The following is a 24,500-nucleotide window of genomic DNA, read 5'->3' on the forward strand; positions in this document are numbered from 1 at the left end:
TGAAGCCCCTTTGGCACAGGATCGATGAAGATGTCAGAACTGAACTCTGTGGAGCTGTATGAGGCTGGAGGGAACCGTTAAGCAGGTATCAATCTGAGTATCTTGAGAAACACAAAAACTGGCTGAGTGTGGTGGTGCACACCTGTAATCCCAGATACTTAGGAGGCTGAGGGAGGAGGATCATAGGTTCCAGGCCAGCCTGTGCAACTTACTGTAGACCCTGTCTCAAAATAATAATAAAAAAAAAAGGGCCAGGGATGTAACCCAGTGGTAGAACACCCCTGGTTTCAAACCTCAGTACTGCAAAAACCAAACAACCCAAAGCAAAACAAACAAAAAGCTATCCCCCAAATCAGTAGCCCTTGGGAGGAACCTGGGGAACAATAACCATGCCACCTGAAGCCAGAGCAAACCCTACATCTCCTTGGGAAAGACAGTTGGGGTGGTATAGCACATATTGCCCTCATTGATTTGGCTTATTAAGAACTAATTTTTTAGACCTAAAGGGGGGATTCAAAGCATATACTTTTCCTGTAAATGAGTGGGTTTTCATTACAAAATGGAATAAAAGGCAAGAAAGCAAGCTTTCCTGTCCCTCCTTCCCTGTATCTAGGAGCAGAAGAGGGCAGGATGCGTAGCTATGCAAATCAGCTTTTTGTTGCTGTGACCAAAATACCAGACAACAACAATTTAAATGAGGAAAAGTTTGTTTTGACTCATGGTTTTCAAAGGTTTCAGTCCCTGGTTGGCGGGCTCCCTTGCTCTGGGCCTGCGGTGAGGCCGAGCATCATGGTGGAGAGGGTGGCAGAGGAGGACCTCCCAGCTCATGAGAGCCAGGAAGCACAGAGAAGGACAGCCAGCCAAGGAAAAGACACTGTCCCCAGATGCATGACTCAGTGACTTACCTCCTCCATCCATGCCCACTAGCCCAAAAGTAGTCCTTCAAATTATTAATTAATTGAATTGATTTATCCACTGATGAGGTTATAGCCCTCATCATTGCCTAAAAATCCTGCCTCTGAACCTTGCTGCATTAAGGATTCTGCTTTCAAAAAAGTGTGCTTTTCAGGGGACATTTCTAGATCCAAACCATAAGAGTAGCCAAAAGGTGCATAGCAGTTAGCAGCTTCTCACTTCCAAGGTCTGGTTGTATTTTAGGGTGGCCAAACATTCAACTGGATGGAATTACCAGGATGTGATACTTTCATTGCTTTGAACCAGGAAAGTCATGGACAAACCAGATGGCCCCTTGGTGATGCAGAGGTAGGGATGAACTTGGTTTTGCGGCCCACAGTTCTTGTGGAAGCTTTGGCCTCATGAAATCAGGAGAGAAAGAGCAGCTGGGGTTTATTGCAGCTGCATTAAAGACTGACTCATCTAGCTGTGTCTTGTTGCATCTCCAAGCTGCATGGATGAAGGGACCAATGAGACTTCTGTAATTATGGGGCTGTGATGATTCATTTTACATATCAACTTGTCTGGGCTACAGGGTGCCCAGATATTTAGTTAAGAATTATTCTGGGTGTGTCTGTGAGTGTATTTCTGAGTGAAATTAACATCTGAATCTATAGACTGAGTGAAGTAGATTGTGGGAGGGCCTCATCTAATCAACTGAAGACTTAAATAAAACAAAAAGGCTTAGTGAGAGGGAGCTGCCATTGCTTACTTGACTGCCATGAACATTGGTCTTTTCTAACCTTGGGACTGAAACGGAAACATCTGCCCATCTTGGGTTCCAAGCCTGATGGTTCTTGAACTGCAACCACATGCACTCATATACATATAAAACCAGCTCTCCTGGGTCCCTCACTTGCCAACTATAGATCTTGGGACTTTTTGGTCTCCATGGTAATGAGAGCCAACTCTTTTTGATGTAGCTATGGGTTCTGTTTCTCTGGAGAGCCCTGACTAATACAGGGGCCATGTGGGCATGTCCCATTGGAAGCAACCAATCGTTATTGCCATATTGGTAGAAGCCCAGCATTCCAAGGGTCAGGCTGTTCAGCACAAGGCTCTTACTGAACCTTTTGTAATATACTAATAACAATATTAATAGAAATCAACTGCACTCTTTCATTTCTGACATGGCACTTGTGTGAAATTCTAATGGCAGATTGTACTAGCTGTCCCTCCAGCTGCTCATTGCTATATAGTGACAGTAGCCCTTGGGAAGCCCATGACCCCAGAGCAAACTGATGTTTGGAAGGACCTTCCACAACACTGGCAGAGGAATCAGAGATCCTGATGTTTTTAATGTTTTGTGTCAAGCCTGGAGTTGCCTTGAAAACTTGAGTTTTGCTTTGAGAAGCCTGGCATACTTGCATTCAGCTCTTAATATATGTGATTGTTTCCATGTAAAATTATTTATTCATTAATAAAAGCACTTATTTTTTCTCCAAAATATTTTGAAGTAAAATTCTTGCTTGAGAAAGACCTTCCCTATTAATCCTAGGGCTTTCATTATCCCTAAAGTGCATCTCCCCCAACCTGTTGCTGGCATATGGTGAGGAACATGGAGATGCATGATGTGCATGGGGTCGAGGTTGGGATATGTGGGGTAACCAGGAAAGGTCTGTGGACTGAATCAGGTGGTGGGCAGCGTGTGATGGTTTTAAGGTGTTTTTGGAAGGGAGATAGGTTGCCCACCATTTGGGGAATATTCGACTCAGGTCCTTAGTCTTGACCAAGCTGACTCAATGCTTGCCTAAAGAAGGGAAAATTATTGGTCAGATATTGAGTAGCTTGCAGAATTGCCACAGCACATGCCTCCCCTGCCCCAGTGGCACTATCGGCCCTCATCTGGACTCTGCGTTCCCCCATTGCCATGACTTAAGCGCATCCTCCCCACCCTGCTTCTCTGCTTCCCCCTCCTTTAGCCCTCTTGTGCCGCAGGGGCTGATCCCCACAGATTGCTCTTCCCAAACAAAAGTGATCAGCTCTGGAGGGTAAAAGAAGAGAGAAGCCAGAGAGTTTCCACTCCTGCTTCCTCCTTTCTCCCTTCAGCATAGTTTTCTGGAGGTAGATGCAGCCTTCTAAGACTTCAGCTCCCCCTGAGAAGCCCTCTTCCAAGGATCCAGACTCGTTGCACTGGAGTCACCCTGTTTCCTGCCCCTTCCAGATCTGTTGGAAACGGCTTCCTCCTGTTGTTATTCTCTGAATGTCTCAGCATCCTTTATTGGTTCCCTTAACGCTGCCCACATCTCCCCAGATAGTCTTTTCATTAACTCTCAGAATCCATGTGGGTGAGCCTTCTGTTTTCCGTGGGGATTCTGATGGAGTCGATGCCCAGCTGCAAAGGAAGCTGGGAGAATGAGTATCTGGCATTTCAGCTTCTAGGTGGGGGGGGGGCAGGCTCTGCTTCCTAACACGGACCATGAGGAGGGAGATTCTTTGACACCAAAGAGGACACAGATATACTGTCAGCACTTCCATTCAACACTGTGCTGGGGGTCCTTACTACTTTAATAAGACAAGAAAAATAAAAGATGTAAATATTACAGAGGAACAGGTAAGGCCATCTTCATTCACAGATTTCATAATTGTATGCATAGACAATCCAAAAGAATCTACAACCTGTTAAAATTAATAACTGAATCCAGCAAGTGTCAGTGTAGACAAGGTTGATATGCAAAATACCAATTCTATTTATTAATATTACAACAAATAATTGGACAATGAGATTTTAAAAAATGCTACTTACAGGAAATATAAAATGGTGCTGCTGCTATAACAAATATTCTAAAGTTTCCTAAAATAAATAAGTAAATAAAATCACCATAGGATTTCAGAATCCCACCTCTGGGTATAGCAAAAGAATGGAATACAGGGTCTCAAAGAAACTTTTGCACAACCATTTCACTATGTCATTTTTTACAAAGGCCAAGAGGCTGAAGCAAACCAAATGTTTATTGATGGATCAATGGACAAAGAAGATATGGCATGCACATGGGATGGAATATTATTCAGCCTTTAAGGAGAAGGAAATCCTGTTACATGCTACAAGATGGATGAACCTAAAGGACATTATGCTGAGTGAAATAGACCAGTTGTAACAAGGTAAATACTGCCTGCTAGAATCCAAAGTAGTGAAACCCAGAGAAACATAAGAGTACAAAGTGTTACCAGGAATGAGGGGCCTGAAATGAAGTTATTCTTCAATGGGTGTAGAATTTTAGTTTTGCAAGATGAAAGAGTGTGAGAGATCTGGGTTGTGCAACATATATGCATATATTTAACATGACTGTATTATACAGTTAAAAATGGCTAAGACAGAAAATTTTTATCTTGTGTTTTTAAATAATAATAAATTCAATAAATATGTGCAAGACCTCTATACTGAAAACTATAAAAAAATATTGAGGAAAAACTGTAGAAAAGATTTTGAGGCTTACTGCAGGGCTATCATAATTAAGACAATGTTGTCCCTGGGCAAGGAGAGACAAATAGACCAGTTAATGAAATAGAACGAAGAATCCAGAAACATATCCACACGTACATGGTCATGAGATTTCTAACAAAGACTGTACAGCAATCAAGTAGAAACAAGATTATCTTTCTAAAAAATGGTGCTGGAACAATTGATATTCATATAAAGAAAAAAAAAATGAGCTCTGCCCTCTACCTCCATACCACACACACAGTTAATTTTAGATGGATCATGGATATATGTGACAGAATATCTTTATACCCAAATTTCCCAAGTAGTACCCCAAAAGACTAACCATGGAAGGACACTGATACGTTGAACTACATTAAGATTAGTACCTTTTTGCATTAAAAGGCATTATTTAAAAAGTAAATGGTCAAGCTACCTGTAAGAAGACAATAATACGTCTGATGAGGAATCTAATTGCTTTTCCTTTTAAAGGGTGAAAGCATTTAACAAGGTACTTTACAAAAGAGTATATCCAGGTGGATAATGACCCTATGAACAGGTCCTTGGAATCAATCATCAGAGTCATTTAAATTAAAATCACAATGAGATACCATTGGACCTCCACAAGAATGGCTAGTCTGAAAAGACTGAGGAAATCAAGTGTTACAAAGGCCAAAAGCAACCTGAATTCTCAGTACATTGCCAGTGGAAGTGTAAATTTGTTCGATTACTTTGGGAAACTATTTGTGAGTATCTGTTTAAAAACCTAAACACATACCTACTCTAAGATTGAGCAGCTCCCCTGTCCTATATTTATCTGAAGGAAATGAAATATATGTGCACAGAAAGGACGGAACAAAGGGTTCAAAGCAACAATGGAACACAACCTGGCAATAACACAGAGCCCAGAGACACCAGTCACAATCTGAAAGGATCTCACAGTCCTCATCCTGAGCCAGAGAAGTGAGAAACTAGGGTGCACAGTGACCCCATTTATATGCATTCCATGATAAACTAATTTATGGTGATAGAAATCAAAATAGTAGCTATCTCTGAGACTAGGTATGGGGAAAGTATTTACTAGGAAGGGATATGAGGGAAATTGGGACGCGTTGGATGTATTCTATAGCCTGGTCTGGGGGTATGCACACGTGAAACGTGGAGCTGCAGTTTCCCTCTATAGCTGTAGTTCCAGGACCCTCCTGTGCCATACCTAATTTGTGTCTGCTCAAGTCCCTTCTATAAAATGACATAGTATTTGCATATAAATATCTCTAGATTACTTATAATAGCTAATACAATGTAAACGCTGTGTAAATAGTTGTGCACATTGGTTAGGGAGTAACGATGAGAAAAACGTCTGTATGTGTTCCATAAGACACAGTTCTTTTTCATATATTTTTGATCCACAATTGGTGAATTCAGGGACGAGGAACCCTTAGACTTAGATGTGGAAGGCCAACTGTATTTACCAGGAAGAGCCTTAAGGGAACTGTCTGGGGTGATGGATGGATTCTATATCTTGATCTGGGTGTATACAGACATAAAACTTCCTAGAGCTGGTCTCTTAATATTCATGCACTTTACTGTATATAAAGTATGCCTTGGTTTTATAAAATGGGAAGGGGCTCAGAGGTCAGGCAGAAAATAAATGATGAATGTCGTGGAAACAGTAATCTCTGTTCTAGCAGAATGCACGGAGAAAGTGGTGGATTATCAGGCAAATCTTGGGTAGCGGGTGGATTATCAGGCAAACTCCATGAGATCCCTTCTGGTGACCCCTAGCCTGTGCCAGGAGACTCTACGAAGATGCCTGGCTATTGGGAAGCACGTGATCAGGATCCTGTGGCTGTTTCCCTCACACACATTTGCTCAAGGTCAAGTGCAGACCTTTCCTTGGATTGTCAGTGGTCCCCAGAGAAACCGTACCTTCTACCCTGGCACATGTTTGGGTACAGGCTCAAGCTGGACAAAGGTCAGCAGGCTTGCCTGGGGTGCCTGGAGGTGGGGTGGGGCCCGACTCTCTTCCTGGGGCTTCAGGACAAAGACATCCAGAGTGTGGTCTGTGGACCAGAGCCTGTGTACACACTGGTGCTGACCCGTGATGACATAGTGCAGGAATTGAGAGTTAGCATCCGAGAAACACAGCTATCGAAGGAATAATCTTCTGTCTATTGAATTTCCCATTAAAAAATTGGGGCTTCTGTGCTGTGTATCATCTCTTCCATTTCCTTCCTAATTTGTTTTTATTATATGTTTCAAAAACACTGGACTGCAATGAATCAGAAATTTTTAAAAAGAGAAACCGGTCCTGCCTCACTGTCAGGATCAGGAGCCTTGTCCCAGCCCCGCCAAGGGTGTGTCCTAGGAGAACATACGGAAGAGCTCAGGCGGGGTCTCTGCTAAGTCAGGGGCTGCTGCTGCCTGCACTTGGCAATTTTTAGAGACATTGAGCAAAACAGCCTAATTGTAGTTTCCATAGTTACCAGCCACCACCGACAAGAACAGGAGCAGATCTTAAAAGGAAAAGCCAGGCTCAGGAAGAAGTCAGAAAGGTGGGGAGGGAGGGAGAATGGTGGCCTAGGTGGTGTCTGGGCTGGACGAGGGGGGGGGGCGGCACTCTACACAGCTGGGGTCATCAATCGTTGTCTCTTTCCAAGGGGCAGAGGTTCTTGGGCCACCAATGACGGCACATCACCGTGGGAACTTCCCATGAAAGACACTGGAGCAGAATGGCCAGGGGCCCTCAGGACAGTTGGCAGGATGGGTTCCCACTCCTGGGTCCCTCTCTGATCCTATCCCAGCGCCAGCTTTAAGAATTCCACCCTCCTTCTCGTGCCACCCAGTGCTGGGGATAAGGAGGAAATGGCAGCCCGGCCATCCTGCGTGCTCCAGTTTGGGGCTAGGAAGTCCCCAGGCAGTCGTTGGCTTCTGTGTCTATTGAGATTGCTCCCGACCCTCCAGCTGCCTTACCTGGTCACGCCTTTGCTCCTTTGTTCCTTCCACCTTTCTTTACTCAACAAACCTTTCTGTTTAGGGCCTAATAATACAGCAGAGCCTAACTAGAGCAGATCCTGGCTTTCACGGAGTCTGTATTTGAGTGGGAGAGACAGATTATGAAAGGGCGCATATGAAGTATAATGTCGGGGGATGTTATGTTCATCCCATTGGCTGCAGGAAGGAGTGTTGGTCAGGAGGGGTCATGTTCAGTATGTGAAGGGCAGGGACAGGCACAGAAGGAACACTAGTCTGGGCAATGCAACTCACAGGGTCTGCAGGGTCCCCACTCAAGTGGGGGCCCAGCAGAAGCTTGTCAACAGAATGACACAGAGTCACAGAGATCAAAGCTTTACTAGTCCCTCTCGGTCCACATCTGCATGTCCCTGAATGCCCAGAGAGACCCTGAATGCTGCTTGGTTTGGGGCCTGCCCTGGGTTTCCGTACACCATCTCTGGGCAGAGGGTTATCACAAGGCACAGGGTTATCCCACCCGGGGGCCCGCCGTGGGACCAGGCCACTAGAGGACGCTGTTGCCACTTGCTAGTTCTGAGGGAGGCAACTGGAAAGCCAAAGAGAAAGGGTGACGTTTGCTTTATGAAAATATTTGGATTATGTGAGAGCAGAAACAGTCCCGCCTCAGAATTATAGGCTTGTAAATCATTCTGAGGAGAGAGGGGCCGGGGGACTGGGGGGACCTGGGACATGAGTTTACGATCTCTCCAGAAGCCCTTGATGGAATCACGGCCTCATAACTCACTGGGGCCTGCTCTTTGCTCCAGCCCGGTATCAGCCCTGAGTTAGGGACTGGAGAAGGCTGATCAGGGTGCCAGTGACCAGCGGCCTGTGTGGTGGGGGCCCAGGCAGAGCCCCAATGCCCCCTGGGAAGGAAAGGGGAAAGGGGCTGGCAGCGGGGACTCCGTGGAGCCATTTCGGAGTGAACTCCAGGAACTGCCCTGGAGAGGCAGGCCCAGCTACAGGCCCAGACACCAGACAGAAAGGGCTCCAGGGGGTTCCCAGAGTTCAGTGGGGGCCGCCATATCCCGCACTGTGGCCCTCTCTCTGGATGGGGCCAGTGGCATGAAGCCGCCGCCTTCCTCTCTGTCAGTTGTCTCTAGTCTCTGCCTTACAAAATGGCGGCCACCAGCTTCTCAGCAGGAAGCAAATACTCACTGGGCCTCAGAGGAACCCTCAGCCCGAGGGCAGACTGTTTGCTGGGGGGGCTGGCTCCGATGACGTTCCTCCCCGCAGGGGGGAGATGAACCTGCTACAGAGGAGGGCATGGCTATCAATACTTCCGCCTTCCCTGGCTCCAGCCATGGCCTCTGTCGTGTTCAGCATGGAGAAAGAAGGTCCCAGAAAGCAGGTTTCCAGTGCAAGTTAGTGCAGCACGGTCGAAAATCACTGCTCCTCTGGAGGTGCTCTTACTCTGTCCCAGGCTCTGTGCCCATGTCACAGGAATCCCCACAAGTTCCTCACCAATTATCTCCATTTCACCAGTGAAGGAAGGGAAGCCTAGGATGGGATCCCATCTGTTTCAGGCTATACGTAAACGGCTAAGTGCAGTATTGGAGATCTGAACCCAGGTCCTTCTGTAACCATGGCGCATCCCACCAAAAGGCTACCCGTTCCTACCCATTCTTCTGGATAAATCTCCTCAAGGTCTATTCTTCACTCTGTTTTAGCTTATGACCTAATGCCTGCTCTTGCTCTTATTTTCTGCGATGTCCTTTGCAGTTCCAATAGTATGATGAGAATCAGTGCATCCATCACAGAGAGAGAAAGGGAGGGGCTGGGGATATAGCCCAGTTGGTAGAGTGCTTGCCTCACAGGCACAAGGCCCTGGGTTCAATACCCAGCACAAAACAAACAAACAAAAAAAAACAGAGAAAGAAAGAAAGGGAAAGAGGCTGAGACTCATTCATATTTTGTTTGTTGTATACCATGCAATCATTAAAAGCATAAGTTCTGGAATCAGAGAAACCTGGGTCCTCCTCCCAACTCTGTAGCTCTATCACTTGCCTTTTGTAGAACTGGAGTTATTGCTTTAAGGCTGAACTCCTCCCTTGGAGAATGTCCTTTGGGTTTGGGAGGACATGAACCCTGATCATAGGGGACTGGAAATCAATGTCACCATTCTACCCAATATTTACAGCCTCTTCTTTACCCCCAACTATCTATTTTCCTAAGGAACCTATTTTGTTCCGTTGACAGGCTATGGCAGACAAAGATCATTTTGAAAACCTCGTCTTCAGTATCAGTTTAGTTTCATTAGATGCTCTTCTTCAGGACCCCGTCTCGTGGTCCAGCACAATAGAGGAAACACCAATCATTTATCTTATTATTGTGTATCCAACATTGAGTTCAGAATGGAAGAACTGAAAGACCCAACTCTAACAACTCATCTGAGTCGAGGAGACAGGACATAAAAGAGTGAAATTATTAGGGATAACATTGTCATATATCAGACTGTTTGCTGTTAGTTTGATTCTGCTAAAATAAAGTTCCAGGCGGTGCATTACAGGTGACCAGAGGCTGTAACCCTGCAGGAGAAGGTGCTACTTGTGTAGTGAGCACAGGAAGGCGGGAGGTGCCGGGAGGTACCTCTCCAGGTCTTCTGTGCGTTTGATGAGCTGCAGACCCAGGGGGTTTGTTCAGCCCTCACCCACAGTGTGATGCGTGTCCCTTTGATTTCCTTACTTATCTCAGTCCTCTCAAGGTGGAATAAAAACTTGGTTCACTCTGATGGAAAGGAGGAGAAAAAGCAGCAGCTGTACGTAGTGATGGAAATAATGGGAAAATGAAGAGATTGAAAAATGGGGGTGGATTCTTATCAGGAAAATACTACTTTAAATGACTTTCATCTTGCTTTCATAGACTTAATTAGGGACTGTGCAGAGTTGTGTATTGTGTTGCAGACTCCCTTGCTTCTCACCTCGTCTCTTCTTGAACTGCCTTTCTATCCCAGCGGTTGCCAAAGCAACCAGGGGGCTTGCATGTGTGTTGAGACATCATCTGCTTCGGGGACACTGTGTTTCCCTTGACTTCTTCCCGAGGGCTCCTCTCATCTATCATTTTGGGGAACCTGAGGGAGCCACTCAGCTATCCCAACAAAGAGGCCGAAGGGCCCTCTGGGCAGTCTTTGACAATAGGGAATGGAGCCAGTGGACACATCCCAAGGTGCATTCTCTAGTTCCCAGAGGCCCCGGGGGAGTAGGGTCCCAGCCGTTTGGGTCAGGAGGCTTGAATGAGTCGGTCTCCACTCCTGTTCCACCTGCTCAAAAGTTCTTGTCCCAGACACTGCTTTGGGAGGGAACTTGGGCACCTATAATTTTGAGCTGTCCCTTTCTATGCTTCATTATTAGAAGCTGCGTTCTACCCATATTTGCAGTGTAGGCTTGAGATGCTGAGAAGCTCTTTACCTGCTTGACTACATTCATTCATTTAAAAATACATTTTGAGGGCAACCGCCATATGCTGGATCCTATCCATGAGGTAGGACTAGAGAGATGCTAGGGGAAGTCTTTCCTTGAGCTTGTTGGATCATTGGACCTTTTCTAGAATCACCAGCATGTTTCTAGGCATCATAAATACTACCATCCACCTCAAAAGGTGTTAGGACGTGCACCAGTGCTTTGCAATCTTTACCTTGTTGGGTCTCTATAACGACTCTATGAGAAAGGCATTATTATCCTCATCTTTTCAGAGGAGAGAAAACCAAGATTCAGAGATGGACTTGCTCCAGGAAGAGCTGGAGATCAAAGGGCAGGAGCTGAACCAGCCGTGGTCATCCTCTACTCCGCGTAGACAGCACATTCAGGGTACAAAAAAGAGGGCTGGGCACTGATCCTAGAAATGGAAGTCCTAGCAGTGTGCGCTGTTGGGCTACTGGCCCAGCTCTGAGTCAGTGCATCTCCACTCTATGTCGTCCATGGGAATTCATAAAGCAGAAGGCAAACCAAAGTGGGGGAAAGAATGAGACGTGTACTGGGGTCGGGGGCAGTGCGGGCATATCTACGCTCCTCTTGGTGGAGGAAACAGGAGGTATCTTATGGTGGGGAATGTGTTCCTGCTGAATGGACTGAACATGCTTCCCTAGGGATCTGTCACTATTTTGTGGCTGAACTGGGGAACAATCGAAGAACGTGGAAGATAGATGGGGTACTGGTTGGCCTACATCCGGAACAGAGGTAAGAAGAGCCCCTTCTGTGTGTGTGTGTGTGTGTGTGTGTGTGTGTGTGTGGTGTGGTTGGGGGTGGGGCATGAGTTCCTCTTCTTTGTATCTTAGAAGGATCATCAGACCTTTTCTAGAATCACCAGCATCTTTGTAGACATCACAGGAAGCTGACAACCATGGCCTCCAAATCTGGCTGCCATATTGAGTAAGGACCTAGGTTGAGAACATGGGCCGTATTACTGATGATGACTTCTCAGCTTTCCTGACAAAGTGATCATTGATCAAAATCAAAGTGCACAGAAAACTGTAGGTAGTTTTTACAAGGACTTAGGTTGCATTCATCCCTAGAAGGCAAATATGGCTTCTCTCAGAGTAGTGGGGACTGGTAATGCTGCGACTTTGGCTTGGAGCTCAGAACCCTCTCCCTTTGTTTCCTTACGGTTGGTTTCCTGAGCATCTTTCTGTGCTGGATGCTGTGCTAAGCTGAGGTAGGAAATTCAATGTAGCTTTGGTCTCTGCCTTTAAGAATCTTAGTCTAACAACCTAAAAAAAATATACACATTTCATAAGGTGTTAGATGTTTGCTTTCTTTGCAGTAAGTCGATCCATTCTAAATTTGTCATTGAGGATCCAGGACGAATCTGCTCTTGTTTGTACAGTATCGTTTTTATGACTAATAAACTACTGCATGCATGCGGCATTTTATTTCACAGTGCACCAGGTCTTTTCCACTCTGTCTAAATTGGCCTGCCTGATTGCCTGGGCTTTAGGGTGCAGTTAGAATTATCCTCATTTTGAAATAAGGAAACCAAAGCACAGAGAGGGGAGTCTTCTCAAGGTCATGGCGATTGATTCTGATGAAGGATGAGATCATATGGGTAAGTGTGTCTGAGGACATGGCAAGAACTTAGTCATGTGTGGAATCTTGAGCTGAACCTTCAGAGTGAGATCACTGTCCCCATCCAGCCTGCTCCTTCACTTAGAAGGGAAGGGCATCCCTTCGTGGTCACAAACTGAATTCTACTTGTGAGTTTGCTGTAGTCTGGTTGATTTCAACCCATTCTGTTGGTCTTGAGGCCAATTCATTTCCCCCGTAGCTGTCTCCCTCTGTTCCCAGGGTTGTCCCCATGGTTGTCCCCAGGTGTTCCTGGGTCCCTCCACTGTACTGTGTCTGCCAGAGGCTGCTGCTCCTCATCTCATGGGTCCTCCTCCTTAGCAGCTCATCATATTCCAGAAGACTCTCTTCTGGAGGTAAGATGGTGCTAAGAGGCCAAGCCAGGGTGGAACACCCATTGGACACTCTCATCAGGTCACTTCCTGACCCTTTTCTCTGGGACTTTTTTCCCTAGAGGCCCATCCCTGGTGGACATCTCTGTTCATGCCAGTGAGGGTCCTACTTTGAAGGCTGGAGGGACCTGGGGGTTGGGGCTGGGAGCAGCAGGGAGACAGGGAAGGGAAGAATTTGCCTAAAATGTTATCAACAGCTGGGTGCCACCAGGTTCCCCCTTACATCTCCTATGCACTTGTCTTTCCTAACTTCTTCCTTTCCTTCTTTACCTTCCCCTTCCCTCTTTCTGCCCTAGTTTTATTCCGACTGATAAGATCATTGGCCTTTCATGGAGCTCACCTGTTCTGCCTTGTCTACCTGCACACCTAGGGCCTGGAGGTGAATGGATCTGCTCAAGGAGGCCAGTGGAACGTGAACGAGAGCCTACAGGAGTCCTTGTGCCGAGGCCCCCTCTGTGCTGTGCCATCTACTCTGGCTTCCCTTTCCCTGCATCTGCCACCTCCAAACAATATGGGCCACAGGTGGACATGGGAAGCGGGCAGGGGCGAGGCCTTCTTCCCTCCTCCATCCTTTGGACCATTTTTCTCCCCATCTTTCCCCAGGGGCCCCACTGGGTTCGAGGTCTTTACTCCCTATCAAAATGTGATGCTAAAAAATCTCTACACTCAGGTGCAGCTTGCCAAGGAAGGCGTGAAGCAGGGAGGAATGGGAACCCTGGTGTCCCCTCTGAGCCAGCTCCAATGGGCTGCCGAGGGCTGCAGGGCTGCGTTACGATGGATCCAGAGGCTAAGTGGCCTCCATGGGGACGCATCCCCTGACCACTCTACCTGGCACGAGCGGGCTGCTGGCCACCCACAATGGAGCTTCAGCAAAAGGGTCCTTCTCTGGGGGTGGAGTTCAGATGTGATGTAGCTGGAGACGGAAGGGGGTTGCCACCTACGTAGGACCCACCTTCTCCCCAGCCTCCTCCTGGCCCGTCACCCAAAGAACCCAAATCTCAAACTGAATTTTTATTATTTTTTAATAAACTTTATTCTATATTACAAATAAGTTTTTTTTGTTCTGAACTGCAAAATAGGAATGCCTTATATTTACATACACAGGTATACAATTAATTATAACAAAGGTACAGAAGCTTGCCTTTACCAAGTTACAACTGGGCTCCAATTTAAATAGCATAGGTTTTCTTTTTTAAAAACTTTTTTTAAAATCTTTTTTTTCTTGCTTAATCTTACTAGGATACTCTTCTTTAAAAATCAAACCAGAAGACCCTCTTCTTCATTCACCTGGATCTCATCCACCTGTCTTTGAGGCTCATCATAACACTGCTGTCTAAAGGTTTGTTTTGCTTTGTTCTAACAAAAGATCAGTGTTCAAGGTGGGAGCTTGATTTTGGAACAGAAGTGGGGTGTGGCTGGAAGGGGGGAACTGGAACAGAAGTGTCCTGCCCTACCCCCTTCAGTGGCCTCTCTGAGACTCAAAGACCTCTGCCAGTTCCTGAAACCACCCGTAAATCCATTCCTGCTTCTTCTCTTCCCCCTTGGCATTGGGGGGCTTAATTCTGGGTCACCTGATCAGGCCAGTACCCCTTCTCTCCCCTCATACCTCGGCTTGCTGAGCCATTGTGGTGGTACCTTGGAGTTGCTGGTTGCTATGGTAACTTGGCAGGACCCTGCTTGACGAGAGAGGCTGGTCCCTACATTCTGAAATGGGGAGGGGGACAGCCGCATCCAGTCCCTCCCTCCCTCCCCTCTCAGGGCCTGGAGGCCTTGTTCTCACTCAGAGCAGCTGAAGCCAGATGAAGCCAAGACTTCCAGGCCCCAAGGACAACAGGCCCAGACAGGGCGCAGTGGAGGGGAGGGGCGTCCTCTCTAAAACATGACCATGTTGGTTTCCAAGCGGAAACAAGATTCTTTGAGGTAAACTAGCTTTTCTCTGTAAAGAACGGAAGGTTTAACAAGCTGACAGGAACATCAGGGAAGGGGGCGGGAAGGACAGACGAGGACGTCGGAGCCCATCTCGGGCCTGGGCCGACTTCTGCACACGGAAGCGCTCTCGGTCTCGCTGGGTAAAGTGGTCTGGGTTCCTCACGTGTCCTTGGGGTTGTTCTTTGACTGTATCCTCTGCTGTGAATTCTACTCTCACAAGGAACCCTTCCACAATGTGCTTGAGTCATAAGTTCAAAGTTACTAACTAAAGAACCAGAGGGAGGTGCTGCATGGCCAAGGTCGATTTGCTTTTGCATTCTTAGGGAGGAAGAACTAGGGTCCCCCAAGCAGGGTGCTCCCTGCAGTTTGAGGGATGCTGATAAGAAAGTATAGAAAATTCTGGGGGCCCCTTGGAGAGCCAGGACCAGACAGACGTCTAAGAAGGAGGGGATGGAGGCCAGGGGAGACTCTCCAACCAAGGACCCCTGCTCACCAGGACTGCCTCTCTCTCTCTCTGCCAATATGAACAGAAAGTTCTTTTTTTTTTTTTTTCCAGAAAGTTCTTTTTGTTATGGAATTTGTTTGACTTTACTTTCTGGTAGTCATCCGTCTACTCAAAAAATTTAATGGGGGCTCTAATGAGTATGTATTACTTTTACAACCAAAAAATCCCATATAATTCAAAAATTTGGACACGCCCCTAACAAAAAAGTCGTTTTATTGGGGAGCAATGCTTTGTAGTAATTTTTTTTTTTAAGTCTCTGCTAATGTCTGAACCTTTTCCTGTAGCAACTACTTCCTCATTGGAAGGAGTGGTCATTTCATGTCCCAACAAGGGCTTTGCCACCCTTGGAGCACCGTGAAAGAAGCTCTGGGGACCCCAGCCTCTCTCAGGAACTGCCTCTTCACTGTCACCTGGCTGTACCTCAGCTGCCCACTTGTAAAATAAGGCTCTATTTGCTACATGCAGGGTGCCTTGGGGTGAGGTGGCAGGAGGCGGGTGGAGAAGGGGCGGCATCGCGACTCTGTCCATCAAAAGTGCAGGGGAAGCAGGGAGAGTGTTAGCAGCCATGGAGAGCGCTTCCCCTGGCACGTCCACAGCGGGGGACTTCCTGGCCCTTTCTCTAATCATAGGGGAGGCTGCCCCTGACCCCGGGGCGCTCCTCATCCTCTTGGAAGTCACAGGTGGAGTTGTGTGTGTCCTTCTTCCACCCCCAGGAATTTGGACTTGGCATTGACACTGGGCCTCCTTCTAACTCTCAAACACTTAAAATACACAATCAACCAACTACAGGACTCCAAATAAACAGTCCACAGCTTCTCCAAAAGGAACAGGTAAGGGTCCCTGGGTCACCTGTCCTGAGGGACTGGGAGGAACAGGACAGAAGGTCAGGGAGGAGTCAGGACAGTGGGCTAGCTGGGTGGCCTCCTCCTGGCCAGGGTGGTCCTGGGAGGTAACTCACTCCACAAATGCCCCTCAGAAGCCCTCGGGGACCTGCTCAGACTGCCCGCCAGGGTGCTGTTCCTGGGCGGGGAGGAGGCCCATCTCTAGGCCTTCTGCTGAACAGAGCCTCCTACAGCATCCTCCCTACTCCTGGCTGGCTGGGAGGAGGAGGAAATGGTACTTCTTGGTGGTAGCAGTTCTGGCTTCACCCGGCTAGACCCTTGGTGGGCCTCCTGTGCCGTCAAAGGCAGTGTCCCCTGCGTCTTGGGAAAGAAGACAGCTGGAAATGGGCTTCCCCTTTTCAGAGCCAACGGAGAGGCGTTTAAACCAGGAGGGGTCACAACACCACCCAGGACCCTCAAGAAGCGCCAGAGGCTGGCCTCTCAGAGTGGAGGTCATTTGGGACATCATTGACTGTGGCTCCTCTGAGAGGGGCCTCACTGAGGGGGGAGCCCCATCACTCAGGGAGGCAGTTTTGGGGGTGAGCTGGGGCTGAGGCCGTCTCAGAGGACAGACCTGTGAGGGCTGATCTGCTCCTGTCCTGCAATGGACAGAGAGCCTTGGGGCCGTGACTCCATGTACACAGGAGGGACAAACAGGGACAGGGAGGATACTTGCTACCAGGGGAGGGGCCTGGTCAGCAGCCAGGCATGCAAGGGGGCAGGTGAGCACCAGGGACCCTGGAGACTGGGAGAGGATGTCCTTAACCCCTGGCTGAGAGTGGAGCTGGGCTTGCGGGGACAAGGGCGAGAGAAATAACCCATCAGCAGCTCCCGCCTCTGCCCGGGGACAGTCCTGGACAGTCTGCCTCAGACTTTGGGATTTATTGAAAGGGCTTCTCTTCCTGGATGTGGCCCCACTCAAGCACCCTGAGCCCACCCCCAGAGGCACCCTAGCTTAGGTGGGAGTTGCCGGGGGCTCCTCTGGCTGGCTGTGTTACCCGGGTTATAACGTACCTTGGCCTGGGGGACACTGGGGTTATTCTCCGTCCCCAAACTTAAGACCCTATTGAAAGAAGAAGGCAAGAAAGTATTTTCCTGAGGAAGTGACTGACGCATCGCTGATTTCACCTCATGCACTATCTGCAGTGGCCAACAAATGTCAGGGACTCTCCTGACAGGGAAGGACCAAGGGCCCAAGTCCACGCCTGGAGACAGTGTGCCCCAGGAGAAGGGAGAAGCTCTCACAGCTATCTTTCTCCACCTCCTCCACCCACTCTTTCACATCCAGGACCCCACGGAGCTCCCCTGCCCCACATCCCTCCCTGACATCAGCCCCTCGCCCCCGACATTCAGCCTCTCCGCCTGGCTGGGGTATTTTCACCCTGTGGTCTCAAGGGCGGTGAAGGGGTGAGTGGAGGGGAGCTCAGGAGATTGCCTTGCTCCCCTGGTTCCTCCTTCTACAGAACTGCAACCCTGCAGATGGACGGTGACGCGGTGGGAGGCCACCAGGACACCTGTCCCACAGGGCCACTCACTCTGGGAACCCCTGTGCCCAGCTGGCCAGCTCTCTGGGTGTCTGACCTTCCAGGAGGAGCTAGAGGGAAAAGAACAGCTTTTGGACCATATCCTATCTCTCTGCTGTTGCACCTCTCACTCTGGCACCAAGAAGCCAAACAGAAGAAACAGAAAACAAAGGAAAGAAGACTCTTTATGGGCAAGATGGGTCATGGCTCTGGGAGACCACCCAATTTCTCATCCCCAACAGGCCATGGAGACCGTGAGTGAATGAAGCACCAGACACCACCCACGCCGTAAATGAAGGTAACATCTTCCCCAAAGCCCTGTCCAGGGAGAAGCGAGGAAAGACAGGACCCTGGTCTGTCCTCCTCTCCGCTTTCTTCCTGAAATTTAGGTTTCTCTGAGGTGTTCGAAGGTTTGCTTATAACAAAAACAAGCGGGTGGGGGTGTCCTGTACCGACAACGTAATAACAACAATAATAATCATCAGGTAAAAAATAAAAGCTTCAGCAAAACCATAACAGTCTTTTTTTTTCTACTTGTTCACATATTTCCTCTAACTGTGCAAAACTTAAAAAATAAATCAAAATGTATCCATATACACACACGCACACACACACGCACACACACACACCCATAGCTTCCATCCAGTAAATCTGTGTTAAATAGGTTTGTGTCTCTCTCCTCCCAACCTCTCGTATGTGCAAAAACATTTCGGTGGCTGAGCTGCCTCCTCAGCCTGCCTCCCACATGCACCCTTTCTGGCCTGTCAGGTCCCATGACTTCTTGGGAGGAAATAAAATGATCAAGAAAATTCCTCACTTCCCACCTGGCCATGTACCAAAACCTTTGGTTATTTATTTTTCCTTTCAAATGCATCTTTTTCTTCCATTCTCCTCTTCCCGTTTGTTAGGTGGCTTGTGTCTTTTTCCATATGTCCTCTGAAATGCCGTGAGATGCCCTACTCTGGGTCACCAAAGTCCAGGCCTTGGCAGGTGACCACCCTGATCGCCTATGGACAGGTCCCCTCCCCTCCCCACCCACTAGCACTCAGCACAGAAAGCAAGTGTTGAAATGTCCCGAAGCTGCAGGATGAACGGATGAGCAAGGGGACAGAGAAGCAAAACACGTCAACATCCTCCTACATAGGACAAGAAATCTCCCGGAGCGCTGTGCCTACTCCTGGGGCAGACACACGAGCGAGCGAGCACGTGCGCTCGCACACGCGCATTTATTCATATCCAAAGGGGCGAAGGGACTTCAAGCGCAGGATGCTGCATGGACTCGGCTGGAAATGATGTGGCTCCTTCCTCACTTTGATGGATGACGAGGAAGGACATCTGGTGCTTAGAGAGTGACGGTGGGATCCTTATCAACACCACCTGCCATGATGCTTCTCCTGGTCGCCCAGAATGGCCGACAACTAGAGCTCCAGAAGAGATTCCTGCCTAGGGTGGAGACTGGACCACACAGCACCGGAGGTCCCTTCAAGATGATAAGCTCCCAGGACCCACCACTGGAATACTTCTCGCCATGGCCTCCGCTTACCTAGTACACATTTCTGAGCACACATTTGCCTGACTGGCTAAAATGGGGTATCCATAGATGCAAGGATGAGTGGAGAGATGGATGCCAAGGCTGTGGTCAGTTCCATGTCCCTCCTTCCATTTCCATTCAGGTCCCTTAGCTTCATTTTCCAGTCCCTCCCAGACACAACAAGCTGGGACCACGGTGGGTGGTGGTCATGGTGAGGTTGTGCTGGGGCAGTCCCGTGAGGACTGCTGAAGGGGTCAGGAAGGAGTACGTCTGAAGACACAGCTGAGATGGTTATGAAATGATTCCCAAGGAGGTCTGGACAGCCCAGTGACAAAGTCATCTGCATAGCAATGGCACCAGATTCTGCAGGGGGGACAGGTACAGGACTGTCCGCCCTGGCCTTCTATGGAGTTCTCAAGGATGGTGGGGATGGAGCCTTGGAGACGGCTGGAGGTAGAATCTCCTGGATGCACGCTGCATTTCACGCTGACCCTTGATGAAGGGTGACCAAGGAGGGTGGAGATGCCTTCTCTAGACAGCACTTAAGGCTCTGGCCATGGACTAGACCTATGACGATGGCGGTGACACATTGGAATTTGGGGATGAATGGAGAACAACAGATGCTGCTCCCATGGTGGATGCCACTCTCTTTTCTCCCCCTCCACATGACATTCCTGCTGCTAGGAGCCAGATCTGAAGGTTAGGAGCGTCTCCGTGGTGGAATGTAAGTGCTATTCTTTCTCCTGCCTGGCTTGCCCCAGGCAGGGGAGGAGGCTGGGCAGGCAGGTCCACATGGACACTTGGAAGGGCTTCATGGAGATTGGAAAGGGACAGGAGGCCTCTGGCATCGACCCAACAGGTGGGAGGCAGCCCCCACATGTTCCCCGCTCCAGCCACATGGAGGAGGTGAGGCCTATCTTCTCACAGTCGCGAAGCACCCCGACTGACCTCTTGCAGATGGACTGTGGGAAGGGCGAGCCACGTGACATCTTCCGTGAGGACAATACTGAGCCCACTGCCTCTTCCCCAGGCCAACTTCAGGACCAAAGCCGGGGCTCTCAAGCGGAAGGTGAAGTAGCAGCATAGAAACATCCTCTGTCCACAGCTCCTCATCCACATTTGGGCCCTGTGGCGGCTGCGGCTGCATGAAGTCAGGAGCAGCTGGAAAGAGAGCCCCACTCTGATATCTTCTGGACAGGTCCCTCACTGTGGGCCTGGCCACCCCTGGCTCAGGGTTGGCGGCTTGGTCCAAGCGTGTTGGCAGAGCAACCGAACGAGAAGGGATCCAGGAAGGAGGGAGAGGCAGAGAGAGGCAGAGAGGGCAGGGGCCGGGGAGACAGCGCTGCTCAGGGGATGCTGCTGATGCCAGTCGGAACTTGCACTTGGTAAAGATGAAATCTAGACTGAGGCACGGCTTGGTGTGTCCCTCCCTCCAGGGCTGCCCTGGAAGGACGGTTCTCAGCTGTCTAAGCTCATGAGGGTTATGACTTGTTCTAGTTTGTAGGCCAATTTCTGTTTGCCACACTGGTCATCATGGTCCAGAGGTCCAAGGATCTGTGAAAGGGACAAGAACGGAGGGGTTACTAGATGAGGTGCACACCTGTGTGTTCTCGGGGCATACACAGACCAGCGGACATGGTCATAAGGGTGGGAAGTTGTGTACTCGCAGATGCACACACGACACTGCTAGGTAAGTGGCAGCCTGGGTAGCACAGGTAGGGAGGCACAGGAGGCACCTGGACACAGGACACAGCATGTGGGCGCCCACAGGCCCAGGAGCCCAGGATGCCAACACACACATTGTCATGTCTGCACAACTGTGTGCCTTCCATTGTTCATGAGAGGCAGCCGACAGAAGGCAGACGCTCTGTTGAAGATGCCCAGGGCCAGGGGCCCTGGTCACAACAAGTTCACAGCAGAGAGCTCCGTGTCTGATGGGAAGTGTGTGCTCCATGTCCAGCGGGAATGGGATTTCACAGAAATGTGATTTCATCCCTCCTTCTTAAAAAGGAGAATCTTCCCCATCAGCTGCCTGAGGCTGGATGTCCACATTTTGAAAATTACTTGGCTTAACTCTGCCTGTTAAGAAACAAATATCCCTGCAAGTGTGAGGCTGTAAGCTTTCCTGGCCATTAGCACCTAATGGATCAGGTCTGCCCAAGCCTTTCCTGGGGTCAGGTGGTTGTTAGAGGACAGGGACAGTGGTTGTGGTGCCTGGGGACAGTCCGTCAGGATTCCACTTAGACTCAGGGGATGCAGGATTGAGGAACGGCTCTGCCAGTCTCCAGCTGGATGATCTGGGGCAAAAGGTGATTTTTCTGAATGAATCCCCTTCCTTACTGGCAAAACGTAGGGACTACTCATCCATCCCTGGTCTGCTCCAGCGCAGAGGATAAAATCAGGCACACTGGGAATGCTCTGAGCAGTCCTGCTCCACGAGAGGCAGTCTACCTGCTCCACGGGAGGCACCTGGGCTGTACGCATGGTGGCTGGGGACCCGAGGGGAAGGGACAAGGAGGAGAAGGAGGACAAAGGAGGATTCTAGCTCCAGGGAGGCTCCCAGAACTTTGGATCTTATGCCAGCTGATACTTTTTAATGGAGACTGTGCAAGAGTCTACTTGTGAGCTGGCCAACAACTGCCATCATTTCATAAAGACAGGACATTTTGACACCAAGACAAGTGTACTGGCAGATGAAGGGACAGTCCTGGTCAAGATGAGGGAGTTGCACACTTACTCAGATGTATCACACACCGTCCTGACTCTCATGCTTTGCCACAGGAGGGGGAAACTCTCTCCTGTGGACTGGTTTCCAGGGTCTATCCCCTAAGAGGCTCTGCTGTTTCTTCTTTGCCTTGAGGTTCACAGACTGTACTGCTCATGACCTCTAGGACACCAGGCCCCAGGCCTGCCGGGGTTTCCTAGACTCTCCTGGACCCTCTCTGAGTGACAAGACTGTGAGGAAGGAGAGACCCTGGAGTGCTGGCCTCCAGTCTTGTTTTGATCTTCCACAGTTATGCTGTGCTCCAATGCAGGGAATCTGGATTCCAATCCACTTGGTCTACACCTGCGTAGCCAATAGGACCTTTATACTGACCAGAAAGAAGGCAGAATCTATGGTGATGACTATCCCAGCTGGAGATTTCCAACAAGGGAACCCAACTGAAAGCGCCTTCCGTTCCATTCCATCCTGCCCCTGTCTGCTGGTTTGGGTCACTTCCCTTTCTCATTCTGTTCAATTCCTTTCTCTTCTCTCCCATTCTATTCTACTTCTGTTCAGTTGCTACTGTTCTATTCCATTCCATTCCTTCTATTCCACCATATTCTATTCTGTTTCTAGTCTGTTCTGTTCTCTACAAAACTCTACCATACCCTATGGACTGTCCATGGGAGTGGGAAGGTGCTATTCAAAAAAGAATTAGAGAAATGGGGAAAATAAGAGGAATATTGAGAAGAAAATAAGAATAAATGAAAGAGTCAGGTGTGTAGATGTATGGGAAGATCAGGGACTAATGTAGAAGGCTCGGAATGACGCCTCCCTGGTGTCTCAGTCTTTGCAGCCTGGGGGTAGAGCTCCCAGCAGAGATGCTGAGGGGGTGTGTCTTGGGACTGGCCTTCTACACCGAGGCATGCGGAGCTTCTCCACCTCTGCCCTCCTCTCCCCACCAGGCCTCAGCAGGGCAGGGCGGGCTCACCTCCTCACTGTACTTGCCCACGTAGGAGAAGATCTCCGAGAGGGCGCTCATAGTGTTGAACTCGCTCATGTGCAGCCGGGACTGCTCCGCCAGGTACGCGTTCATGTCCTGGTCACTGATGGCCGGCATCTTCCCGATGTCCGAGTAATACCTGCCCAGGGACGGGAAGGGAGAGAAGCTGGAGTCATGTGGGGACCACAGTGGCCTCTGGGGCTGGGCCTCTGTGTCAGGTCCAGGAGAAGCTCTCGCAGCTCTGGAGGAACTGAGAGAAGGGTCTGGGGAGTGGCCAAGACAGTGACAGAGGGTGGACACAGGGGGCCAAGAGGAAGGGGGCCTCTGCTTAGCTTCCAGCTGCTGGTGTCCCTGCAGGGTTCCCTCCTGAGGGCACGGGTCTCCTCCAGTGGCCCCAAGGCTCTTTCCAACAGTGGCTCTTCTCCCATGTCCTCCGCTCTCTGGGGGTTAAGTGAGAGAGGGGTGGGGCTGGGGGCTGCTCAGAGAGAGAGGCTGGCAGAAGGCAATCAGTCACTGTCACTTGCAGCTGTGCACTGCTGTCAACTGGTTAATTAGATGCCAGCATTTACATTTTTAATTTCTGCAATTTGACATTTTATGCACCAGACCCCAACTCCCCCGCCAGAGGGGAGCCGCGCGGTTTCCTAATGAGGAACTGATGACGGTTCCTTCTCCCCTTTTCCTCTGGGCTTTGGGACTGTAGATTGTAAAAATGAGAACAGGTAACTACAAAGCCACGAAGCACGGCTGGCCCAGGGGCCCTGGGGTTGCCCGGCCCAGCCCACTCTAAGTCCCCGGGGCTCTGGGTTAGAGAAAGCCATTCGGAGGCCCTAGAATCAGGAACCAGGAGGAAGACTGCAGGGTGGGCACAGCAAACCAGGCACCTGGGCACCAAGGCTAAGGAGAGGCATTTGCTCGTGGGGTCGTGCTAGGGCTGGTGACGGTGACAGGCCCCGGGAGTCCCAGGACTCAAGGGTGCATCAGATGAGCATAGGGGACATTCTCAGAGATTTGGGGACATTCTTATTGTGTGTTCTGACCCTGTGTCTTTCCCAGCCTACACCCCTCACTGCTCTGACCAGGACCCATCAGTCCTGTGCTGTGTCTCTAACTTCCACCTGTCCCCAGGAGTTCCCAGGAGTTGGGTGACAAGCTGGCAGAAATGACACTGCAGGGCTCCTCCACTGTCAGCTCAAGGGCCAGCCTCAGAATGATAGCTCCATTTGCCACCAACCTTCCTGGCAGCCAAGGGCTGAAGTGGGCACCCTGCCTGAGCCACAGCCCTGGGACTGCAGACCTGTCGCTGGCTGGAAGACAGGGAAGGCAGAGGTAGGGACATGAGACTGCACTCTGGGGACAAAAGGGGCTGGTTGGGGGGACCCAGACCCACACCGCACACAGTGCCACCTGCCTTGTGGAACCGGTCACATTTGGGCTGGCCAGGAGGCCTTGGCTCATGACAGGCTGCTGAGACGGGCAATGAGGACAAGGACTAACAATATGGCCTTTCTCAGAGCAGCTGAGGGCCCTGACGATGACCTGCTGCCATCGTCACCACCCTCTCTGCCCACTGTCCCCTCCTGTCTCA

The 24,500-nt window shown here is 49.6% G+C and overlaps 1 protein-coding gene and 1 long non-coding RNA gene across 20 annotated transcripts in view; one reads left to right on the forward strand and one right to left on the reverse strand.

Annotated features, from left to right (window-relative positions):
- The window catches only part of LOC110598729 (uncharacterized), a 116,339-nt gene that overhangs the window by 81,057 nt on the left and 10,782 nt on the right, over window positions 1-24,500 (forward strand). For 8 of the 19 annotated variants that reach the window (XR_013435384.1, XR_013435391.1, XR_013435377.1 and 5 more), the window contains 10 exons: window positions 1,159-1,263; window positions 3,879-4,056; window positions 11,079-11,193; window positions 11,472-11,562; window positions 11,661-13,358; window positions 13,507-14,175; window positions 15,984-16,100; window positions 17,615-17,972; window positions 22,875-22,993; window positions 24,041-24,241. This is a non-coding gene — a long non-coding RNA (uncharacterized LOC110598729). Of the gene's footprint in view, window positions 1-1,158; window positions 1,264-3,878; window positions 4,057-11,078; window positions 11,194-11,471; window positions 11,563-11,660; window positions 13,359-13,506; window positions 14,176-14,594; window positions 16,101-17,614; window positions 17,973-22,874; window positions 22,994-24,040; window positions 24,242-24,500 lie in introns of all 19 variants that reach the window. The other 11 variants (XR_013435382.1, XR_013435389.1, XR_013435380.1 and 8 more) reach the window with 10 other exon arrangements.
- The window catches only part of Plxna4 (plexin A4), a 430,466-nt gene continuing 419,806 nt past the window's right edge, over window positions 13,841-24,500 (reverse strand). Inside the window, exons 31-32 of the mRNA XM_005331088.5 lie at window positions 22,901-23,051; window positions 13,841-20,759 (exon numbers count right to left, since the gene is read on the reverse strand). Coding sequence (XP_005331145.2) covers window positions 20,664-20,759; window positions 22,901-23,051 — 247 coding nt within the window. The 3' untranslated portion in view covers window positions 13,841-20,663. The remainder of the gene's footprint in view (window positions 20,760-22,900; window positions 23,052-24,500) is intronic.

This window comes from Ictidomys tridecemlineatus, chromosome 2 (assembly GCF_052094955.1).
Source record: "Ictidomys tridecemlineatus isolate mIctTri1 chromosome 2, mIctTri1.hap1, whole genome shotgun sequence".
Taxonomy (NCBI): Eukaryota; Metazoa; Chordata; class Mammalia; order Rodentia; family Sciuridae; genus Ictidomys; species Ictidomys tridecemlineatus.